This window comes from Capricornis sumatraensis, chromosome 22, assembly GCF_032405125.1.
Source record: "Capricornis sumatraensis isolate serow.1 chromosome 22, serow.2, whole genome shotgun sequence".
In the NCBI taxonomy this organism is placed as follows: Eukaryota; Metazoa; Chordata; class Mammalia; order Artiodactyla; family Bovidae; genus Capricornis; species Capricornis sumatraensis.
This window is the reverse complement of record NC_091090.1, coordinates 14,509,653-14,528,795: the sequence shown is the minus strand read 5'-3', so window position 1 is coordinate 14,528,795 and position 19,143 is coordinate 14,509,653. Positions and strand designations below refer to the sequence as shown.

The 19,143-nt window shown below is 41.9% G+C and overlaps 1 protein-coding gene across 2 annotated transcripts in view; it reads left to right on the top strand.

Annotated features, from left to right (window-relative positions):
* Nucleotides 1-14,533, top strand: part of FKBP5 (FKBP prolyl isomerase 5) — a 117,844-nt gene extending 103,311 nt beyond the window's left edge. For both annotated transcript variants that reach the window (XM_068960616.1, XM_068960615.1), the window contains exons 8-12: nucleotides 3,816-3,906; nucleotides 6,430-6,513; nucleotides 10,770-10,955; nucleotides 13,082-13,321; nucleotides 14,041-14,533. In XM_068960616.1, the coding sequence (XP_068816717.1) occupies nucleotides 3,816-3,906; nucleotides 6,430-6,513; nucleotides 10,770-10,955; nucleotides 13,082-13,321; nucleotides 14,041-14,148 (709 nt within the window). In that variant the 3' untranslated portion in view covers nucleotides 14,149-14,533. The remainder of the gene's footprint in view (nucleotides 1-3,815; nucleotides 3,907-6,429; nucleotides 6,514-10,769; nucleotides 10,956-13,081; nucleotides 13,322-14,040) is intronic.
* The last annotated feature ends 4,610 nt before the right edge of the window (nucleotides 14,534-19,143 follow it).

Genomic DNA, 19,143 nt, shown 5'->3' with positions numbered 1-19,143 from the left:
CCGTGGGTTTCCATCAGTAGGATTTTGAGTTACTGGGAATCCTGATGACCTGCACTTGCCAATAGGTATTCTTGTGCTTTTTGTACAAGAATACACTTCCCTTGTGTAGCCTTAGTCCTAATCCAGTGGCCTATTTACCTTTGCCCTGACACTTGAGCCATAATTGTATTTCTCAAGTGATGTTCCAGTCATGCCACTAATGCACTTGAAAAGCCTTGCAAAATGCTCTACATCTCAAACCCTTTAGAGCCTTCACTGAGGCACCTTTTATTTAATACCTTCTTTTTCTCTGCCTTATTCCTTTCTGAACTAGTATATTCCCACCTTTGTGTTTTATTTGCATTTACTATGTAAATAGTGGTATGTACTTCACTCAGATGAATCTAGTTTTCTCTATTATAAGAAACTATTTTTTAACTCAGGTGGGGCATAGACAGGCCATCTCTTCCATATCTAAGTAATATCTAATTATTTTTAATCCAGCATCCCAAAGTTACATTAGTTCTAAGCTCATATAAAGAGAGTGGTATTTATGCACATATATTTTCAGATTTAAGTTCCTTGCAGAGGAGTTCTGCATGTATTATAAACATATAATATGAATCAGTTTATTACATTTTAACCCAGCTGACAAGCCAGTTGTGGGAAGAGATGTCTCAATTTTAATGGGCAGAGAGAAACCGGAATTACCCTTATATTTATTAATGCAGATGGTTCCTTGCAGGTTTAAATTGTGGTTAAAAAAAAAAAAACATGCAGCTTACCAGCTGTGCATACTTGACTCTAAGTCTGTTTTCCTTTCTATAAAATGGGGATAGCAGTATCTACCTCACAGAGTTGTGGAGGACTAAGAGAATGCATGTAAGGAGCGTTGCAAAGTGCCTGACACACCCGGACCCTCAGCATATTGGCTGTTATTGCTGTCCTGATGACTCTCCCATTTCACTGTCAGACCACAAGGAAAAGGAAACCCTGTTTTAACATGTGGTAGATTTTTCAGGCATAAAAGTAGGCAACAAGTTTTCATGAATTTCTAGGTCTAAAACGTTTTTCGTATGTTTTGTGGAAATAGCATGGTTAGAAAGGAACACGTTATTTCCTCTTTAAGATGTTGCTTAGTATGTTAAGGAGTCATGAAGTGCAACGCCTGTAACAGGAGACTGCCCACATGTGCACCATGTATGATCTGTGTACGTAGAGAATCCGGGCGTGCGGGGAGCGTGTGCAGTGAATTCACTTGTCCTACCAGGTTCCCACTTAACAGACACACTGCAGCTGAGTGTGGCTATAAACATGGCTGTTGCAAATACGTGTTTGGCGTTACTCTTAGTGTCACCTGTATTTCATTCTCCAAAAGATTTCCAGGGCATATACCTTCTCTTTGATTCTGACAAGACTCCTTGACAGGATGTTTTCATAATAAAGAATTCATCAAACACATACAGAGAATCCATTTTCTCACCTCTCATCAGGACAATGTCTTTAATATTGTTTTAGATATGGTGACTGGTTAATCTTTCTTGTTTTAGGTAAAGTATGGCTAGTTTTAACTTTTTTCTTCCTTGTCTTCTGTACAGCACCAACCCCAAACAAAAACAGGCTGCCAAGAGCCAGAGTATCTCATTATGAGGCAGTGTGGTTCAAAAACTAAACAATTTTCTGGGACCCACACAGTCTGAATTTAAATCCTGGCTCCACCACTGCCTGTGTGTGACTCTGAGGAAGCATTTCTGAGTCTTAGTTTCTCCATCTGTAAAAAGGGCATAATCGCATACATGGTACAGGTGCTGCTTGTGTGTGCAGAAAGGCATGATGGTCATGAGCAGTCAGTGTTTCTCTGCTCTCCGCAGGCACCTGTCAGGTCAAGAACACTGATGCTGGATCCCTTCTGTTACTGTAACCCAGCCTGTCTTCTGGTTAAGCCTGAAATCCCATTTGTGGTGGTCTTCAGCTGGGCTCCCCGGGTAGCGCAGTGGTAAAGAATCCACCTGCCAGTACAAGAGACAGTGGGGTCGATCCCTGTGTTGGGAAGATCCTCTGGAGAAGGAAATGGCGACCCACTCCAGTATTCTTGCCTGGAGAATCTCATGGACAGAGGAGCCCGGCAGGCTACAGTCTGTGGGGTCGCAAAGAGTCGGACATGACTGAGAATGCATGTCTTTCAATCAGATGAATTTGTGGGTCTCTCCTCACCCAGCCTAATCCAGAGTAAATCAGACAAGCTTCTGTATAATTGGAAGTCAGTTTAGATGCTCCCAAAACAGTTCCGTGGGATTGTGTTCCACATACGTCTTCACAGAATAGACTGTACAACTATGCTGTCAGTAAACACAACGCTCAGCAAGGACACACCTGCCTACCTGCTTCCCAGCAGTTAAAAGACATTCTTTATTTACCAGATGGCAGGAACAAAATAGGCGATAGAGCAGTCTGAGAGCTCAAAGTAGAAAACTAGTCACCACTTCCTACAGTTGGCCACTGGTAATTATGTCCGCTTTTATTTCTTCGCTGAAGATACCCTTTGCCCTGCTATTAAAACCACCCCACCCCATTCCTGCCAGCTTCAGTCCATCTCCGTGCCTTTCTCCGGCTCCAGCTTCTACTGTCTTGTGTGACAGTGGAGGTATGTGAGTAAACATTTTCTTCCTGAAAAATTCAGGCAGGGAGGAGAGAAGTGGTGCAGACAGCAAGAGATGAGTGTTCCCACTCCAATCCTCTTACCCCAGAGAAAACTGAAGGTATTAACACATCAATCTGGTTTTGGCATCTTTCATCCCATAGCCTGAGTGTTTGAGTTATTAAGTGTTTTGCAGTGCCATTCCATATATTAAAGAGAAGTTGGCTTGAAACACATGGGAGTAGAATTATTCCAGGGAACATTTTCCTATTATGCTGGGCATTGTTCTACATGCTGGGAAACCGCTGAACCAGACAGACAAAGCTCCATCAGAATTTCCGTTCTCGTTAGACGTGTGCTCCCTCGAATGCCTTGCATTTGTTAAAATCTTAAATGGTCTGAAAAAAATTTCTATATCCTCAGTAATTGTATTCAGTAAGTTTTGGCTAAAAAATGCAGTGTTTTGTAGAGTTACAGCCAGGGAGCTATGGGAATGCAGTGCAGGGTATTTCTCTTGATGAGGCGTTAGAGCTTGCTGGGGCTGGTTTTTTAAATTATATATTTTGTGTTTTCTAGTATGCTTTCTAAAAGTCTTGAAGAAATACTGTGAGGATATATATCCTTTCTGGTGTGTGATCCTTTTCCCCCATTTATCTGACTGGAAACGGCACTTCTGGAAGGGGACAGCATTTTCAAGTTAAAAGCTCGTTAAAATATAACTCTCCCACATAGCACTGTAACAATTATAGTGTCTGTCTTCTCTAGGTCCTGATGAAGCGTCAGCCCTGATAGTCAAATAGTGGCTGTTTTTTAAAAAAGAACTAGATATAAAATCAAGCAGAGAAAAAGACAATCAAATAATGGCTGTTCTATAAAAAGAACCAAATATAAAATCAAGCAGAGAAAAAGACAGTGACATTTACAGTTATATTAAGCAAGCTGTCCCAAGGAGTCCAGGTGTTGCATCACAGAGGAATGTAAGGAAGAAGACTAAATGGAGCCTGGCTTCTTAAAAACCACAGCAGTGGTACTTGGCACTGTATGTTCTGACCAACATCTGGTTTATCTTCAGGGTCTCTGATGTGTGTAGTTTGCAAATGAGAGCTCTATGCTAATGTGATGCCTCAAGATACCGAAGGAGGTGCCTGGAAAGAGACCAGTTCTTTAAAGTTGTTTTTTTTTCCCCTCTCCATTTCAGATATGGTTTTGGAGAGGCAGGGAAGCCTAAATTTGGCATTGAACCTAATGCTGAGCTTATATATGAAGTTACACTTAAGAGCTTCGAAAAGGTGAGAAAATACCAACTTCTCTGAAATCATGACAGATTTTCTTCTCCATCTACTTCCTGTAAATTAGTATCTGACATTACCAGATGGTATAGATAGATGGTATTTGTTTCTATGTCATGCTTTCCATGACCAAGTTTGTCCCCTGTCTCTGATGCTGCTCCTAAAGCACCGGACAACTGATACAGCACAGCTGATACGCAACCAAGGAGCTCAGTGTTCTTATTTTGTTCCTATGTGTCAGCCTTTTTTTTATTATTATTAACTTTTTTGGGTAGAAGCCAAGACTTGTTCCCTTATTTGTTCCTAGACTTGTTCTTTTTGTACTTTTTTTCCTGGGTTGAAGACAAAAAGGTTCATGTTCTTGCCAAGCAGCTCCTTGGGGGAGTGGGGTGCAGTTTTCCAGGGCTGAACGGATTGTACCCTTCACAGGAGTTGCGAAGAGGCCGTCAGTGTGGCTCCAAGTTATTATCCAAAATACAAGGCTTCGTGGGCCACCAGGCTCCGTGACAAGGGACACAAGGAACAAATCTGTTAACCCTAGACCTTTTCTTTTCATACCTGTCCAAGTAGAAAAAAGTGTTGGCCTCAAGATCCAGAAATGGCACACCTCCTTGAGCATACTTCCATCTCAGATCCACCTCTGGAGGCTCCCGGCAGCAGCTTCCCTGGACAAACAAAACATTTGCCTGAGCTGGGTACACTGTCACATCCAGCTATGTCCCTGCCCCACCAAAGTCTCCCTTCCCTGAGAGCCTTGGGAGTACATTTTGTAGACATCTTTCATTCCCTCCCAGCACTATCTCGATGTTCCTTACTTTAAGCTTTGGACTAGAAACATGACCATTTTTATGTTATTAGACACAGAAAGGGAATCATTGTCCTGAGGGCCTCTTAATGTTGGGCTGAGAAAAGAGGAGGACAGCTTTGGGATCCTCTCCTTATGGTGATGTTCCTAATCATAACACAAACACACACATGCTCTTTTCACGGCTACTGCCTGTTGTCAGGTAATGTCTTCTGAAGTCCTGATCCTCCAAAGTTGTCTTCACGGCACAAAGTGGTTTCACATAGGGGAAAGGGGATCTTTTGCACATGGTTATTTAGCCCTTTGGCTTTCTTGTTTCCATTTCAGTAAAGTAACCCCCACCCCTTCCCATCGTGGCCCTGTGGCCCTGGCCCACTTAGGCGCCCTCTCACTGCTGAGTAGTACTGTAGTACACCACAGCAAGCCTGTGCTCAGTCACAGCCCCAAGGGCACATTTGAAACCACGTCATCAATCCACGAAGATACAACAGACCAACACAGGAGCACCTCAATATATCAGGCAGCTGTTAATAGACATAAAAGGAGAAATTGACAGTAACACAATCATAGTGGGGGACTTACATCAGTGCACAGATCATCCAGACAGAAAAATCATAAGAAAACGCAGGCCTTAAATGACATGTGACAATTAAGACAAGAGGGACTTACTTGATAGTTATAGAGCAGTCCATCCAGAAGCACAGAATACACATTCTCTTCAAGTGCACATGGAACGTTGTCTAGGACAGGTCACATGCTGGGCCACAGGGCAAGCCTTGGTAGATTTAAGGAAACTGAAACTGTATCGAGCATCTTCTCTGACCACAGTGCTATGAGATTATACTTGAAACCATGTGACAGTGTGTGATGATTTTGGTAGCAACATGATTTAATTTTGTTTTGTAATATTAAGAACAGATTTATAATCCACTGAAGCTTCATAATTCTTATCAGTAAATTCACAATGGCTGTGTCAGTGCTTTTCCCCTAAAGGGCCTCTCAGATTGTTCTGTTGACCCTTTATGATCCAGCTGTTCTTAATAAAAGTGCAGTTGTCCCTGGACTCGTATCTGTAATGTGGGAAAGTAATGATACACACAAATTAGCAGGTGATTGTGAAAGCGCTTGTTTATGTCTTTGCGTCACCTCTGTCCTCCCAATTATGTTTTCCTTGAAATTCCCCAGGTAAACTTCTGCAAGTTGCCACAGTTTGGAGGCTTCAGGTCTGGTTGTTTCACAGTGAATACAGACAATTACATGACCTGGAGTTTTTAAAACTCTGTACGAGTATATAACTGACTTGCCTGCAGTAGTGTTCCCATTTTAGAGTTAAAAACTGAATCTTGAGAGAAGCAGCTTGCCCAAATTGTAATAACAGTATAGCAGCAGAATGAGAAAAGAGGCCCCAGCTTTCACTGTGTGGCCTCACCTTGTAATTCTAAAGATGCACTCTTTAACAGGGCTCAACAGTTCACGTTCCTTACAGTGTTACCACCCAAGCCTCCCTCTTGAGCAGCGTGGGTCAAGCTACACCTTTGTTCTCATGGAGAGTGAGTTCTAGCCTATCAGTGCATTGGCAAGGGCACACAGTTTTAAAAGCCACTGTGTTTTGAGGTGTGGGTATTCTGTAGAAGTAGCTATAGGTTTTTCTTATGGACATCAGCTGATGCTTTTTCCTTCTCGGTTCATCTAACCATTGTCACGCATTTATACAACAGGCCAAAGAATCCTGGGAGATGGATACCAAAGAAAAACTGGAGCAGGCTGCCATTGTCAAAGAGAAGGGGACTGTGTACTTCAAGGTACGTTGAGTCGTTGTACGATACTTTCCATCTCAAAGAATTTACTCAAGTATCAGTGAATTGTGCTGATATCCCCTATCCTGGATTCTGTCAGTACCCTTCAGGATAAGAATAAGCCTGAACTTTTACAAGTCTGTCATTTTCAGCATAAGAAATTATAAGGCAGAATGAATTAATGTGACACAGAATACAAATGCCTCTTTTACACATTCTAATCTAGACTGTAACCATCCATAGCATCAGACCAGGTCTGGCTTGCCCACTCACCATGTATCAGTTAAGGCCTAAAGCACTGTGCTTGGTACATAGTGGGCCGTCGCCAAGTGTTTGTGCAACAAAACAAAGAATGAATAGAATAATTGTTAGCAAATAGTAGCATTCAAAGGGATAAGTTTCATATCATTTTCCCTTTCCACTGTTTTGGGGAAGTCACTTAGGTACATGATGAGAGAAAAGTTCATGCACAGATTTCGAAAGGAACTGAACCCAATATAAAAAGTGCAAAGAGCATGTTACTAGATTTTTAAATAATAAAGTTAAATTGTTAGGAATCAACATAGGGTTGCCAGAAAGGCTAGTAACTCATTATTCACTTTAACGGTGACACCATGAATATAACAACATCTGTCACTTTACCTGCTTAAATGAGTTGATTTGTATGATTTACAAATCATAACTTAAAGCATTTCTTACTGTGGGTATAGATAATGTATATTTATTTATAACTCATACATACTGGATTCCCTGGTGGCTCAGAGGTGAAGAATTTGTCTGCAATGCAGGAGACATGGATTCTATCCCTTGGTTGGGAAGATTTTCTGGAGAAGGAAATGGCAACCCACCCCAGTATTCTTGCCTGGGAAGTCCCCATGGACAGAGGAGCCCGGTCGCAAAGAGTCAGATACGACTTAGTGATTAAATGACAGTATCAACTCAGTGTAATAAAACAGCTGTTCAGAAACTCTAATTGGTTGCTGATGACTCAGTGTTGCAAAGCCACGTATCATATAGCTGTGTCTTGAATATATACAGAGATGGCCAGAATTTGTAATCAGCAGCAGAAATCAGTGCTAAAGTAGCTATACAATTATTTAACTTTGTTGCGTCTTAGCATCATAACCACAATAGTGATTTGTGTATTTCATAACGTTATGAACCCTCTTAAAATTACTGATGTTTGGATAAAACCTGGATCACACATATTATTTTTAACATGCAATTTGATAGACAAAACCTTTCAAAACATTATTCTTTTGGGGGAAAATTAATGAAAAGGTTCAGAACCACTGACCTAAGGCTTTTTCTCCCAGAATGTCTTTGAACGTTTTGCATCAAAAACTTCCCTGGAGGCACCTTCACATTTATAGGTAAAAGATCCCAGCGGCGATCCTAGTTTTAGCTGTACGACTTCAGAAATGGGTAGGTGGGCTCCCATACACATTCCCTTTTCAGATGTCAGGGCAAGTTCCAGTCTGCCGAGCAGCCTTCCTGGGCCTCGACCTTTCAGGGTGTGTGACTTATGCACAAGCACGGGGTCCTGTTGTGGCGGCCAGGGCAGAGGTGGGGCACGGTCATGCCACGCACACATCAAGCCATATTCTCAGTGACCTGTCGGCTGGGTTTACACCTAAGTGGGTAAGTCTCTGCTCTTAGTAGGGTAGAGCTGTAAAAAGCTTTTAAATGGAAGTGATTTTGGTGTTTAGAGCGTAAACTCCTCATATGAACCTCTGAACACTAAAGAAAGGCAGGAGAGGACTGTCTTCATTTGGCTCTGAAAATAATTATTAAGCACATGTGACAGGACGTTGCGCCCGGCACTGTGCAGGTCAGTTAGACAGACATGATTTGTGCCCGCATAGCTGGCAGCACTGTGTGAGACAGTGTTAACTGTCACAACTGGTCAGTGTCTCCTCTGACTTGGAGGCAGAGTGGGAAGAAGGCTGAGGACACTTCTTACCAAGAGGTTCTTGCGCCCCCTTGTGCTCCTTGGGGATAAAGCATTCTTAAAGCAATTGAGTGAAGGGTCATCTTTCAGCCACAGGACCCTTTGCAGACACACTAGGTTTCGCTGTGTTTTGACCACCATTACTGACCCAGGAGGCCAGTGCTCTGATTCAGAAACAAGTTGTCCATGACTCTTGGATTTTAGGTTAAGAAAAACCCTCTTTTGCTCTAGAAGAGTGAAGGAAAGAGAAGACTTCTCAACCTTGGCACAGTTGACATTTGAGGCTGTAAAGTTAATTGTTTAGTGGGAGGTTCTGTGCGTTTAGCAGTAGCCCTGGCCCCTACCCACTAGATGCCAGTAGTACACACACATTCTCCAGTTGTGACAACTAAAGAACATCTCAAAACATTACCAGATGGTCACCTGGGGACAGAATCACCCTAGTTGAGAACTCCAGTTTTAGTCCATCAGAAGCAGAAATAACACAAAGATCTTTGCTCATTTAAAGTTGAGATAAAAATTATATATACTGTATATGAAAGAACTATCAAGAAAGTAAAATACTCTTCAAGTGTAAAGAACATTTACATAAAGTCTGATACTTTGGGGTTTTTTATTTTCTTTCAGAAACTATAGCCTCTCTACCATTCTGACAGTCAGAACCTACTGAAGTGATCGGATCTGGTCTTTGTCCTCCCTGGCTCTTTCCTTCCTCTATGACACTATATTAGATAGAAAGGTAGTTAGAGGAGGATGAGAGCAAAAGGACACCTTTCACTTTCACCATTTTGCTCCCAGTGATTGAAAAACTTGATTCCATAGTTATATTCCTTTGACCTTAATATTTACTTAACAAACCATCATCAAGAGCCACCTTGTGTTAAACCCTGAATATTCCAAAAGGGATAGGGCATGCTTCCTGTTCCCAAAAGCTCATAATCCACCAAGAGAAAAGACAATGACAGAAAATGCCAGCCCCTGAAACTGGTAAGGACTTTAATCTTGAGTAGTGGGGCCTAAGGCTATGGCAAACTACAAGGACAGCCAGCCCCTAACTTACACCTGTGTGAAAGCAACATGCATTCGGTAGAAATCATACTTTGAATTTGGATTGACTCTTCCCAAACTGGTGATGTCATCAGCAGTGAGCATGGCTCCCAGCCATGGGATCATGGGGCTGAACAACCGACACAGCGGTTCTGGACCCACACACCTTTCTGGTTTTCACTTTCAGGACAGTATTCAATAAATTACATGAGATATTCAGAACTCTATTATAAAATAGGCTTTGTGTTAGATGATTTTGCCCAACTGTAGGCTAGATCACACTGAAGGTAGGTGAGGCATATGAAATGCACTTCAGTTTCCCTGGGCATACTGGGGGGTGACCCCCTTGTAAGCTGAGGAAGACTGCCTTCAGATCCAGGCCTTCATCCTCATCACTGGAAACTGACATCAGGGCTTCCTTTCTACAGTAATAGAGCATATATATCATTCATGTGAATTAATTATACAATTTTTATTCACAGTTGTTACTGAGTGAAAATATGATTAAGAGAAAAGTCTTTCTCATGTAGTCAGGTGACTAACACCTGTGTGATTTCTGTTTTACAGTTAGGTATGCTGGACAGCTGTTCATTGTGTAGATTCCCTTGGTCTGTAGATCAGTGGTTAGCAGACCACAGCCTGTTTCTGAAGGCAGGGCTCTCCTGGGACTCAGCCACACCCCCTTTGTTCATATATCGTCTGTCACTGCTTTAGTAGCCAGGACAGAGTTGCAGCAGAGACTGTTGGGTCTGCAAAGCCTAAAGTATTATCTGCCCGCTTATAGGAAAAGTTTGTCAACCCTTGGTTAAGCTAACGAAGATCTGCTGGGTTTGGGACTAGCACTTAACAGAATCTAGTATCCTCTGTCCAGGGCTGATCATCAGGAGAAAAGGGGAAAGTAACTTCCCTTCGAGTAAACTAGTGACATAGTCTACAGCTACTCACAGGCCTTATGAAAGTTTAGTAAATATTGGCACCAAAGAATGTAACTCAAAAGCCTTGAGGCCCATGTGCTGAAAAGGGTGAAATGGTAAATGCTGGCGAAGAGCATCACGGTGCCCGCCCTGCAGCAGCTCAGAGGTCACCGGGCTCGAGAAGAACAGGGAGAGGTGTCTGGAGAGCAGGACACTCGCGCACCCTGCTTGGGATGAGGTGGTAGTTCCCTTCTGAGGATCTGCCTCGCTCCGGGAGGGCTGAGCTTACACTCCCTTTGAACTCGCTCCAGAGCCAGGACAGCAAGTAATTACTAGCTTTTCTCTCTTAGGGAGGCAAGTACATGCAGGCGGTGATTCAGTATGGGAAGATAGTGTCCTGGTTAGAGATGGAATATGGCTTATCAGAAAAGGAATCGAAAGCTTCTGAGTCGTTTCTGCTTGCTGCCTTCCTGAACCTGGCCATGTGCTACCTGAAGCTCAGAGAATACACCAAAGCCGTGGAGTGCTGTGACAAGGTAGTGTCCGCGTGTGGGATGAACGCTACATAGTCCAGATCTTTTTCCCTGTCTTCATGCTTAGTCATCTCCCACTTCCTCTCAGCCAGGGTTTGGGTTTTTTCATTTTGTTTTGTTTGAGATTATTTCTCAGTAAGAACTGGGAAATTCAGAAAGTTGTTTTTTTTTTTTACTAGTCATACTTTCCTTATGCCTAGACTGTTTATAATAATACATTATGAGTTAAAAGTTTTGATAAAATTAAGCAATATTTATCCATGACCTTAAGTCTGTGGCATTTGGTACCAGGTTACACAATTTTATAAAAACAGATTTAACTTATTAAGCCTTTTAGGTCTTTAAGAATAGGCTGTGATTGTTCATCCACGGATATATACATATTATTATTATATTTATTCACTGCCTAGGATTACACATAAATAATTTGCAAGACCCACAAAGCATCAGCACCCTCATTCCATCTGTATTGCTAACATGGTAAGCAGTGCCTCAGCACTAAAAGGCTGGGAGAAGTACCATATGTATGACTCTGTTCTGTTCTGTACTGATGATGCTGCTGTGTCGGGTATTAGGTCCCAGAGTGAGCAGTGTACCTTTTACTATGGGTACAAGCTAGTAACTGGATGTATCTTAAAGACAGACAAAGGGAACAAGAAAAGCAAGCAAGTATTTCAGGCCTTCTTTGTAAGATTGAGTTTTAGAATTTTGAGTTTTATGGAGTAGTATGTTATATGAAATATATAACATGATATATTAAATATATTAAATGGCATTTTGCCTGAGAGAATAATGTTACTATTACATTTTTAAACCTTTGCTGTTCTTTTCTTATAGAAGTAGCATGAAGTCATTCAATACTCAGACGTTACAGAAACATCTAAGAACCTGAGTCCATTCATAAAATTCCCACTGACCCTCTCCCAAGGCCACAGTCATTCACTTCACACACATTCCTCGTTTTTCCATTTCCATGAGTAGAGTAACATGTATGTGTCCTTTTTAATGAGAATGTATAGATTTATAGTTCTATAAAATAAGGACATCTTTCCACATCTCATCAGTTCATCGTTTTCTTTTTAAAGTCTGTTTAGTATCCCGTGTATGTATCTATCAGTTTATTTAACCAACCCATTTTGGTAGATTTCCAGGGTTTTGATTATTACAAATTATATAGTGTCTCTCTGCACATGTATGGGATTATTTCTCTAGGATAAAATCCCTAGAAGTTGAAATACTGGGTCAAAAGACATACTGTTAATATATTTAAATATGTTTAAATTTTAATACTTTATATATTATTGAATATTATTAGTGATTCCTCAGTATTATTGACAATAGAAAATTCTTATTTTCATTTTAGTTCTTGGTTACTAATTAAGTTGCACATCTTTTCTTTACTTGTATTGAAATAACTAGTATTTCTTCTCTGAATTGCTTGTTTACATCCTAAGATTATTTTTAAAAATAACCATTTGGTACTTAAACCTATTCCAACTAGGTTTGCTTTTTAAAAAATAATAACCCTATTATATTTTTATGGGGCATTGCATGTAAATATATTTGGATTAGAATTTATTTTTGTGTTTTTGAGGTAGGAATCTAAATCTTATTTTCTACATAGAATCTCTTATTTTCTACATGGATAGTCACTGTTTTAGCCCCATTTATTGAAGTTACTCCTTTTTCTACGTGGTTTACGTTACCATCTGTGATTATTAAATCTTTTTTATATACATACACGTGAATCTGTTTCTGAATGCTTTGTTCCGCTAACCTGTTTTTTCATGGAGTACTAACAACTGTTTTAGTAGTTTAATAGTGTATCTTTTTTTCTGGTAGGTCAAGTCCCCTCATTATTTTTGTGTTTACAAAAATTTTCTCAGCCAGTCTTAGGCATTTACTTCTTCCATTGCCATTTAAAATGAACTTCTCAAAAGCCCGCCTCCCAAGCCCCCTTGGGATATTTATAGAAACTGCATTTAAAAAAGAAATGAATTTGATTATTTTGACTAGTATATAATTGCCTTGAGCCTGGTCTTTTCTAATTCTCTTGGCCAGAGACTTTTCTCTCCAAATTCCCACAAGGTACATGCATCCTTTCTAAAATACAGCCCATCTGTCTCCAGGCCCTTGGACTGGACAGTGCCAATGAGAAGGGCTTGTACAGGCGGGGTGAAGCCCAGCTGCTCATGAACGAGTTCGAGTCAGCCAAGGGCGACTTTGAGAAAGTGTTGGAAGTAAACCCCCAGAATAAGGCTGCAAGACTGCAGATCTCCATGTGCCAGAAAAAGGCTAAGGAGCACAACGAGCGGGACCGCAGAATCTATGCCAACATGTTCAAGAAGTTTGCAGAGCAGGACGCAAAGGTACATGCAGAACCCACCCACCTTCAGGTTGGGGGAGGACGGACCGACCGCGCCTCCGACTTCCGTCCTAAGGGGGTTCCCGTAGGACACAGGCCCAGGAAGACAACCCGAGAGGCCATGAGGAGGGAAAAGGACTTCAGAGCCAGTCGAGGCTGCTTGGATCTAGAGGACGAGCCGGGAGGGTGCGCGGTTCAGTTCGCCAGAGGCACAGTTGTGAGGCCCTGGCACATCCATGCAAGAGAGGAGGGGAATTAATTCCCTAGAAGTGCACTAAGGCTTTTATTATTTTAAAACCCAAACACAACACTTGCTTGTCGAAACTTCAAGCTTCCTAGGAAATAAGCTCTGAGGGGAAGCCCCACCCCATGCCCTTTACTTTGAGGCTTGAGAGCCAACTTAGCAACCCAAGAGGAGCAGTCAGAGTCAGCCCCCCGGACCGCTCAGGTGTATTCTGGTCCTCACTGACCATCCACTCAGACCCTCGGTCATGTGGACTTGACGGTCAAAGCTGTCCCTGGGGCAGGCTGGTCACTTTAACCAAAGAAAAGGGAAAGCTTCCAGGCTAACTATGGCAGCAGCGATGGGACTGACCAGCCGTGAATCCCAATACAGTCGTGCTCACACCCTCTTGTGTTAGACCTGACCGTCTAGAGGAGCCAGGAAGCAACTGGACATTTCTTTTTTCCTCTAACCCTCTTGATTCCTTGTTTGCTCCTTAGGAAGAGGCCAGTAAAGCAATGAGCAAGAAGACTTTAGAAGGGGTCACCAACGAAAAAGAAATAGGAAGTCCGCCGATGGACGAGCAGAAAACCGAAGGGCACGTATGACACCACGCCACGGAGGGAAGAGTCCTAACGAACTCGGCCCCTCCTCCATGGGCTTTCACCCAACTCAGGACTAAACAGTGTTTAATGTAAAGTTTGTTATAGTCTATGTGATCCTGGAAGCAAACAGCAAAACCAGTAGCTTCCCAAAAAACCACCACCCTGCTGCTGCCCAGAGGTCTCATCGCGGGGGCAGCGTGGGACCACTCCAGGTGGAACAGAGCAGCGCCTGTCAGTGTGGAGAGTGAGCCAGCACCTAAGTCCAGCTCATTTCAGTTGATGTCAACTTGCAATATCCAATTCCGGGTCCCTTGAGATCATTCTAGCAATTGGGGGCTGTCTGTTAGGTTTTACATTTGATTGAACTTTAATAGCACTGCAGAAACCTAGAAATCAATGCTTGATGAGTTTCTTCTTTCCTATAGTTGGGCAGGGGAGAGTTGGGGGTGGGGGAGGTTTTGTTTTCCAAATGACTGAAGTGCTCTGAATGCAAGCTGTTGCATTTTTAACAAACAACCCACTGTAGAGGGGCCAGGTCCCCCTCAGGTCCACAGCAGCATCACACACTTGAAAGCCAGAACCTCAGAGGCATCTTGCTTGCTGACTTTGCCGCCTTAGTCAAGAAACCCCACTGTGAGAGCGGTTTCTGCCCCGCAGCCTGTCCCCCGAGGGGGACCCTGTCATTCCTAAAACACTCTTCCATGATGGTGAGCAGGAGGAGGTTCTGGATTAGCCTTCCCCGCTTTGGATGAAGTTCCGAGACACTGAAATGTGAAGAGAACAGTCAGAATAGTGCTTGTTCTTCCCTCCTCTGTCTCTCTCTGGTAGGAAAGAATGTTGCATCCAGTAATGCCTGCTCATTGCTACCGTTCAGTTTCTAACTTCCATTCTGACCTCTCCTATCAAGAATTTCAGACTTGTTCTTATATCTTTGACGTGGAGTGAGTTTTTATTTAACCTATCTACCTAGGATCCTTGAAGCATTTTTTTGTTGTTGTCTTTTTAAAATTCCTGTCTCATAAACACGTGTATACTGATATATGGAAGTTTATTTACACTCCTATTTTTTTTGACTTTTTACTACTAAGTAGCTTAATTTTTAAAAACAAAATCTGTGAGGTTGAAGAAATAAGTCATCGCTCTTCTACATTAACCATTTTCCCTGCAGGTTTGACATGCTGTAGCTTTCTTTTCCTGCACTGATAGCTGCTTTGTTCTGGTATGAGTTGTGGAAAAGAGTTGAAAACAGCTTCCCATGCAGGTACATCTAGCCTAAAATCTCCAGTACTTGGGCATTGAATTAGGGCAAGTCTTAAATACGTACATGTAGTTGAATTTTAGTTCTTACGGGTAAGCGAGATTAAGCATGGCTTTCTAGTCCCACAGCCTAAGAAATAAGAAACACTCATAGGAATGCATTGGGCAACCCAAAAACCATTTGTTTCAACCTGGAACAGCTCAATCTTTTTAAATCCTAAACACTGGCAACTATATTTTAGATTCATTTTTATTTTTATGGTGGTTTTAACAAAACACTTTTATTCTTGGGTTAGGACCCATGTTAAAACATAAAAATAAAGTCATTTCCTTTTTATACCAGTTTTCGTCTCTATGGAACAAATGGAATTGAGTTTCTCCTTTAATGATAACTAGAATTCTTTTTAATTTCTCATGTACACATTTGTCTTTTTTCATGAGGTATTTCTTTAAAAAGCCCCAGTCTCACCTAGAGAATATAAAGCAAAAGTTGATTTTACTTATCTGCTTAACTGTCTAGTATTTGTAGCTCTGTTGACTAGAGCATGACTCCAATGAGGCCAAGATTGAAATTAGATCCTAAAAAGGCCAGTTAGATTTTTGCAGGTAACAAGCAAAATAGTATTCCCAAAACTAGATTCTCTTAGCCCACTGTCTCCCTAGTGTATGTTATGGGTCACGGGAACAGAAAAGGAATGTGTGGAGGGGACAGAGCGGAAGGGTGGGCAGGTGGTTCACAGGAAACTATTGCAAGGTGCCCATCACCACTCATGTATTCTTGTATCAAATTCAGTAATGTCAAACAATTTGTCTGGAAATCAGCTGTCTCTTAGACTGCATTTGGAGTGGTGAGACAGATGAATTAATAGCAGATTGGTTTTTAAAACTATTCAGATGTACTTTTTTGGTGTTCCTTAAATAAATTCAGAAAAACAAATGTGATTTCCCATTCTTCTTGTTGTGTTGTTTTAATCGCTAAGTTGTGTCTGACTCTTTTGTGACCCCATGGGCTGTAATCCACCAGACTTCTCTGTCCAGAGGATTCTCCAGGCAAGAATACTGGAGTAGGCTGCCATTTTCTTCTCTAGGGGATCTTCCTGACCCAAGGATCGAACCTGCTTCTGCTGCATTGGTGGGTGGACTCTTTACCACTGAACTACCTGGGAAGCACCCCACCCCCACCATTATTCTTGGTTTTGCTCAAGTAGTCTCCAAGAAAAAGGTTGTTTTGGTTGGGAAACTACTTTGGGGGCCCAGGTGAAAAAATGAAACCTCAGAAAACTGACAAGAAACAACACTGTCCTGCTCCTTGCTTTAAGACACAACTTGAGATCAGTATTGGGGTACAGGCAATGGAATCATGCATCTTTGTTCAAATGAACCAAATAATCAGAAAAAGAAGAGGATTCTGTGTTTTCATTAACCAGTAGACATTCCACCATTTTCATTGTAAGGTAGGTTCAGTTTGGGAAGTGAAGAGGTTTAATTGTGCCCTTTAATAAATATGTAAAATATAAGTAAGCATGTGTCACGCACTGTTATGTGTTAAACAAGTATTTCCTCTTTAGCATTTTTCTTGGATATTCACACAGTGTGAAGGCCTAAAGAGCTAATGTCACATACATTGTGAACCCTTACTCACAGTGCAAAACAAACCAGATATTAGATCCTCATTAGAATCTGGCTGCCACAATAAAAGGCAAAAGGTTTTCCTCTGCACCCTGCTCCTTTTGAGCAAACACTTCAGTATCTTTGTTTGGAGGGACCCTCACCTTTTTAACATAATCAAGGGCAAGTAGTGGAACCTTCAGTGATCTGCCAGGCATTGACATGGGTAAGGTTGGTGCGAATTGTTAAGAACAAGTGCATAGGAAAAGCTGCCCTGCAGCCTCAGGCTTAAACGGGTCATAACTACTGGGTGCGTCCCATGTGTCAGACATTTAAACACCCTTTATGCTTCCACATGTAAAAAGGATGTAGCTGCTGCACTGTTGCCATTTTCTGAATTGCACAGAAGATCATGTGGTCCTTACTGAAACTATAAGGAAGGAATTCTGGGATACGTATTTAAAACCTGGCTTAGTTGACACATTATAAATATTCCCCAAGTGTCTAAGCCTTTCCTGAGGCATTAAATATTTCTGTTCTGGGTCTACTTGGATAATGTGCTTTCTTAAATAAATTTAAAGCCAAAAATCATAATGCCTACAGTAAGAAGTTAGCTACTCAGAAGTTTGAGCAAGGAGATAAGGCGGGAAGAACAAGTAGCTAATGATTAGTATTTGGCAATGCAGTGACTAACTCCAGTTACTCTACTGATTTGATATCTGCTTACAACCACATTGCCACAGTGAGAACGTCTGATCTTTTCAGTGTAAAAACATGAACCCGCCTATATACCCTTGCCCTCTTACAGATAACCAAAGTCTTCCTAAAGGTGACACCAGCCCAAACACAGTAAACTCATGATCCTCCGCTGAGACATCAAGAAACTTACACATTCCTTTATTCATCCCCATCTCAGCATCTAGCACACTATACCCAAACTGGTACTCAGTAGATACTCAGCAAATAGGCTTCCTTCCTTCACATCTCTTACTTCAGTGGCCCTTCACTCCTGTTACCTGCCTTGGAATGTGGAGGCCAGAACCACATGGTTTTCTACCAATCCCGGCAACCTGATCTTGGTCCTTGAGGTGCTGGGAACCAGCCAACAACTTGACTCGGGGTGCATCTGCAAAATGGATCTATGGTCTTCGGGCCACAGTGATCTTAAATCTGTTTCCACTCACAAGGGTAGATCAAATGTGAAGTGAAGGAGGATTCTGGGAAGATCAAAGAATAGGAAGCACCAGGAACCTCCCACTGAGACAACACCTACAGCGGCAGAATCTGTCTGATGCAACTATTTTGGAATTCAGGAGTTTATGAGAGCCTTACAACTTCCAGTTAGAACTGGACATGGAACAACAGACTGGTTCCAAATAGGAAAAGGAGTATGTCAAGGCTGTATATTGTCACCCTGTTTATTTAACTTCTGTGCAGAGTACATCATGAGAAATGCTGGACTGGAAGAAACAAGCTGGAATCAAGATGGCCAGGAGAAATATCAATAACCTCAGATATGCAGATGACACCACCCTTATGGCAGAAAGTGAAGAGGAACTAAAAAGCCTCTTGATGAAATTAAAAGAAGGGAGTGAAAAAGTTGGCTTAAAGTTCAACATTCAGAAAATGATTAGGCATCCGGTCCCATCACTTCATGGGAAATAGATGGGGAAACTGTCAAACTTTATTTTGGGGGGCTCCAAAATCACTGCAGATGGTGACTGCAGCCATGAAATTAAAAGACGCTTACTCCTTGGAAGAAAAGTTATGACCAACCTAGATAGCATATTCAAAAGCGGAGACATTACTTTGCCGATAAAGGTCCGTCTAGTCAAGGCTATGGTTTTTCCTGTGGTCATGTATGGATGTGAGAGTTGCACTGTGAAGAAGGCTGAGCACCGAAGAATTGTTGCTTTTGAACTGTGGTGTTGGAGAAGACTCTTGAGAGTCCCTTGGACTGCAGGGAGATCCAACCAGTCCATTCTGAAGGAGATCAACCCTGGGATTTCTTTGGAAGGAATGATGCTAAAGCTGAAACTCCAGTACTTTGACTTATGCGAAGAGTTGACTCATTGGAAAAGACTCTGATGCTGGGAGGGATTGGGGGCAGGAGGAGAAGGGGACGACAGAGGA